The 2,089-nt window shown below is 59.1% G+C and overlaps 1 protein-coding gene across 1 annotated transcript in view; it reads left to right on the top strand.

Annotated features, from left to right (window-relative positions):
• The window catches only part of ANKMY1 (ankyrin repeat and MYND domain containing 1), a 38,494-nt gene that overhangs the window by 12,594 nt on the left and 23,811 nt on the right, over positions 1-2,089 (top strand). The window contains exon 8 of the mRNA XM_015587828.2: positions 212-642. Within this exon, the coding sequence (XP_015443314.1) occupies positions 212-642 (431 nt within the window). The remainder of the gene's footprint in view (positions 1-211; positions 643-2,089) is intronic.

The raw sequence follows: 2,089 nt of genomic DNA, 5'->3' as shown, positions 1-2,089 counted from the left end.
GGCGGCCACTGCGTGGCTCGGGTTTCTGCGTGGGGTCTGGGAAGGCCCGGGGTGTCGGTAGCCACGTGCCCCGAAGGCCGCCCTCGGCCGCGCGCTGGTCCTTGCTGAGGAAGGCGTTCGGCGGGCTCGTCGCTCTAATTTGTTCGGTGGTTGTCGCTCTAACTTCTTTTTCCTTGTAATGGTATTTTTTTTTTTTTTGTACTTTCCAAAGGAAGTCCCCAAGCTCTCAGGGACTCGAAACCGTTTCCTCTCATTCTACAAATCAGACTCCATCTTCTTCGAATTGGCGCACGCCCGAGTCAGCCAGGAGCTGAGGCCGCTGCCCGCTGCCGCCGGCAGCCAGGAGTCCGTCAACCCGAGGGCCAGCCTCCAGAAGCCCGCGTCGCCGAGGGGCAGCGTCGGCGACCTGGACAAGGCGGAGAAGGGGCTGGACGACGTGTCGGGGAATGTGGACAAGTGCACGCTGTGCAGCAACGAGACGAACTTCGAGTCCGACGTGTCGATGCTCAGCTTCTCCATCGCCCTGTCCCGGGACCTGCTGGAGAAGAGTGCGAAGACCCACAGCATGCTCAAGGGCCCCGCCTTTGGCGACACCAGCTCCGACAAGGGGACCATGAGGCAGATGGCGCTGTCCATGATCGAGTAGGTGGTCGGCATCGCCCATCCGCCCCCGGGAGGGCGTTCCAGAGCTGCAGTCGGCCCTTCCCTGCCTCGTCTCTGTGGGGTCTCGGGGTGGCCTCGTCTGCTGGCCCCGTGCCGGGGCCTGGCTCCGGCATGTGAGGGACGGGCAGGGGAGAGTCCAGACTGTGCCCCGGACTGGGACACGGGCGGTGGGGACTCACGGCCGCTCACGCATGCGCACGCTCGCCCCCACAGACCGCAGTGGGAGGTTTCGTGGGGGGCGCACTCCTCCGATGGCTCGAGCCGCACATGGCGTCGGCATCCTCTCCCCGTGGGCCAGTGTGAACAGAAGGAACGGCCACCTGGCACGCGGTGGTCACTCGCTCATCCGAGCACAGCCGGCCTCTCGCTTTAAGGGGCAGCCGACAGTGTGTGGCCAGGGACGACGTCCCGGCCTTCAAGGGGAAACGAGGGTTTTGGAGCATTTGTATCCACCACGTACTGTCTACGCCACGTGTCACCCTTGGGACGGTCTCGGTGAGGTCGTTCCGTCCCCATGACCAGGTCGTGATGTCACAGGCGCTCTCGGGGTTGGTCCTTCACGGTGTGGGGTTCCGGTGCAGCCAGGTACACATTCTTCATAAAAACAGTTTATGTTAATATGCAATGGGTTTGTTACCGCTACTTTGTAAATGTATAAGTATTTTAAAAAAGGCTTAGTTTTCATTTATGATACGGTACACAAATGAATAGAACCCACGTAAGCAAGCGCTCTGTGGGGTCCTCAAAGAGTTTTGCAGTGGGAAGGGGTCCTAGAGCATGTTCTGCCGAACCCGGCCTCGCCACCGCGTCCTGCCCGCCCCGCCCAGTTCTGTGCTGCAGCGGGGTCCGGGGACTGGGCCCCCGGCCACCTGCCCCGCACCCTCAGCCATCTTCATCGTGGCCGCTGCCCTCCCTGACCTGCTCCCTGCTAGGGGGCCTGGCGCAGGTCTCGGCACAGCGGAACCGCCCCCCGAGCCACCTCTGCGCGCCTTGTAAGAGGTGTGTGTGACTGTGTCTGTGACAGCGTGTGTGCCCATGTGTGTGCATGTGGGCCTGTGCATGCCTGCTGTGTGGTGTGTTGTGTATATATGTGTACGTGTGTGCACGCCTGCTATGTGCGGTGAGTATGTGTATGTGTGTGTGCATGTCTGCTGTGTGGTGTGTGTGACTGTCTAGTGTGTAGTGTGAGTTTATGTATGTGTGCATATCAGTTGTGTGTGACATGTTTTATCATTGTGTATGTGTGCATGTCTGGGGTGTGTGTATGTGCACATCTGGTGTGTGATTGTGTCTTTGTGGATATGTGTGGATATGTGTAGATTTCTGGCGTGTGTGTGTATGCATGTCTGGTGTGTGTGATATGTTTGTGTATCTGTGTATCTGTATGTGTGTGTATGTGTTCATGCTTGGTGTGTGTGATTGTGTT

The sequence above is a fragment of the Pteropus alecto genome, unplaced genomic scaffold (genome assembly GCF_000325575.1).
Source record: "Pteropus alecto unplaced genomic scaffold, ASM32557v1 scaffold143, whole genome shotgun sequence".
Taxonomy (NCBI): Eukaryota; Metazoa; Chordata; class Mammalia; order Chiroptera; family Pteropodidae; genus Pteropus; species Pteropus alecto.
Note: the sequence above shows the minus strand (reverse complement) of the source record. Positions and strands in the feature narration are given on the sequence as shown.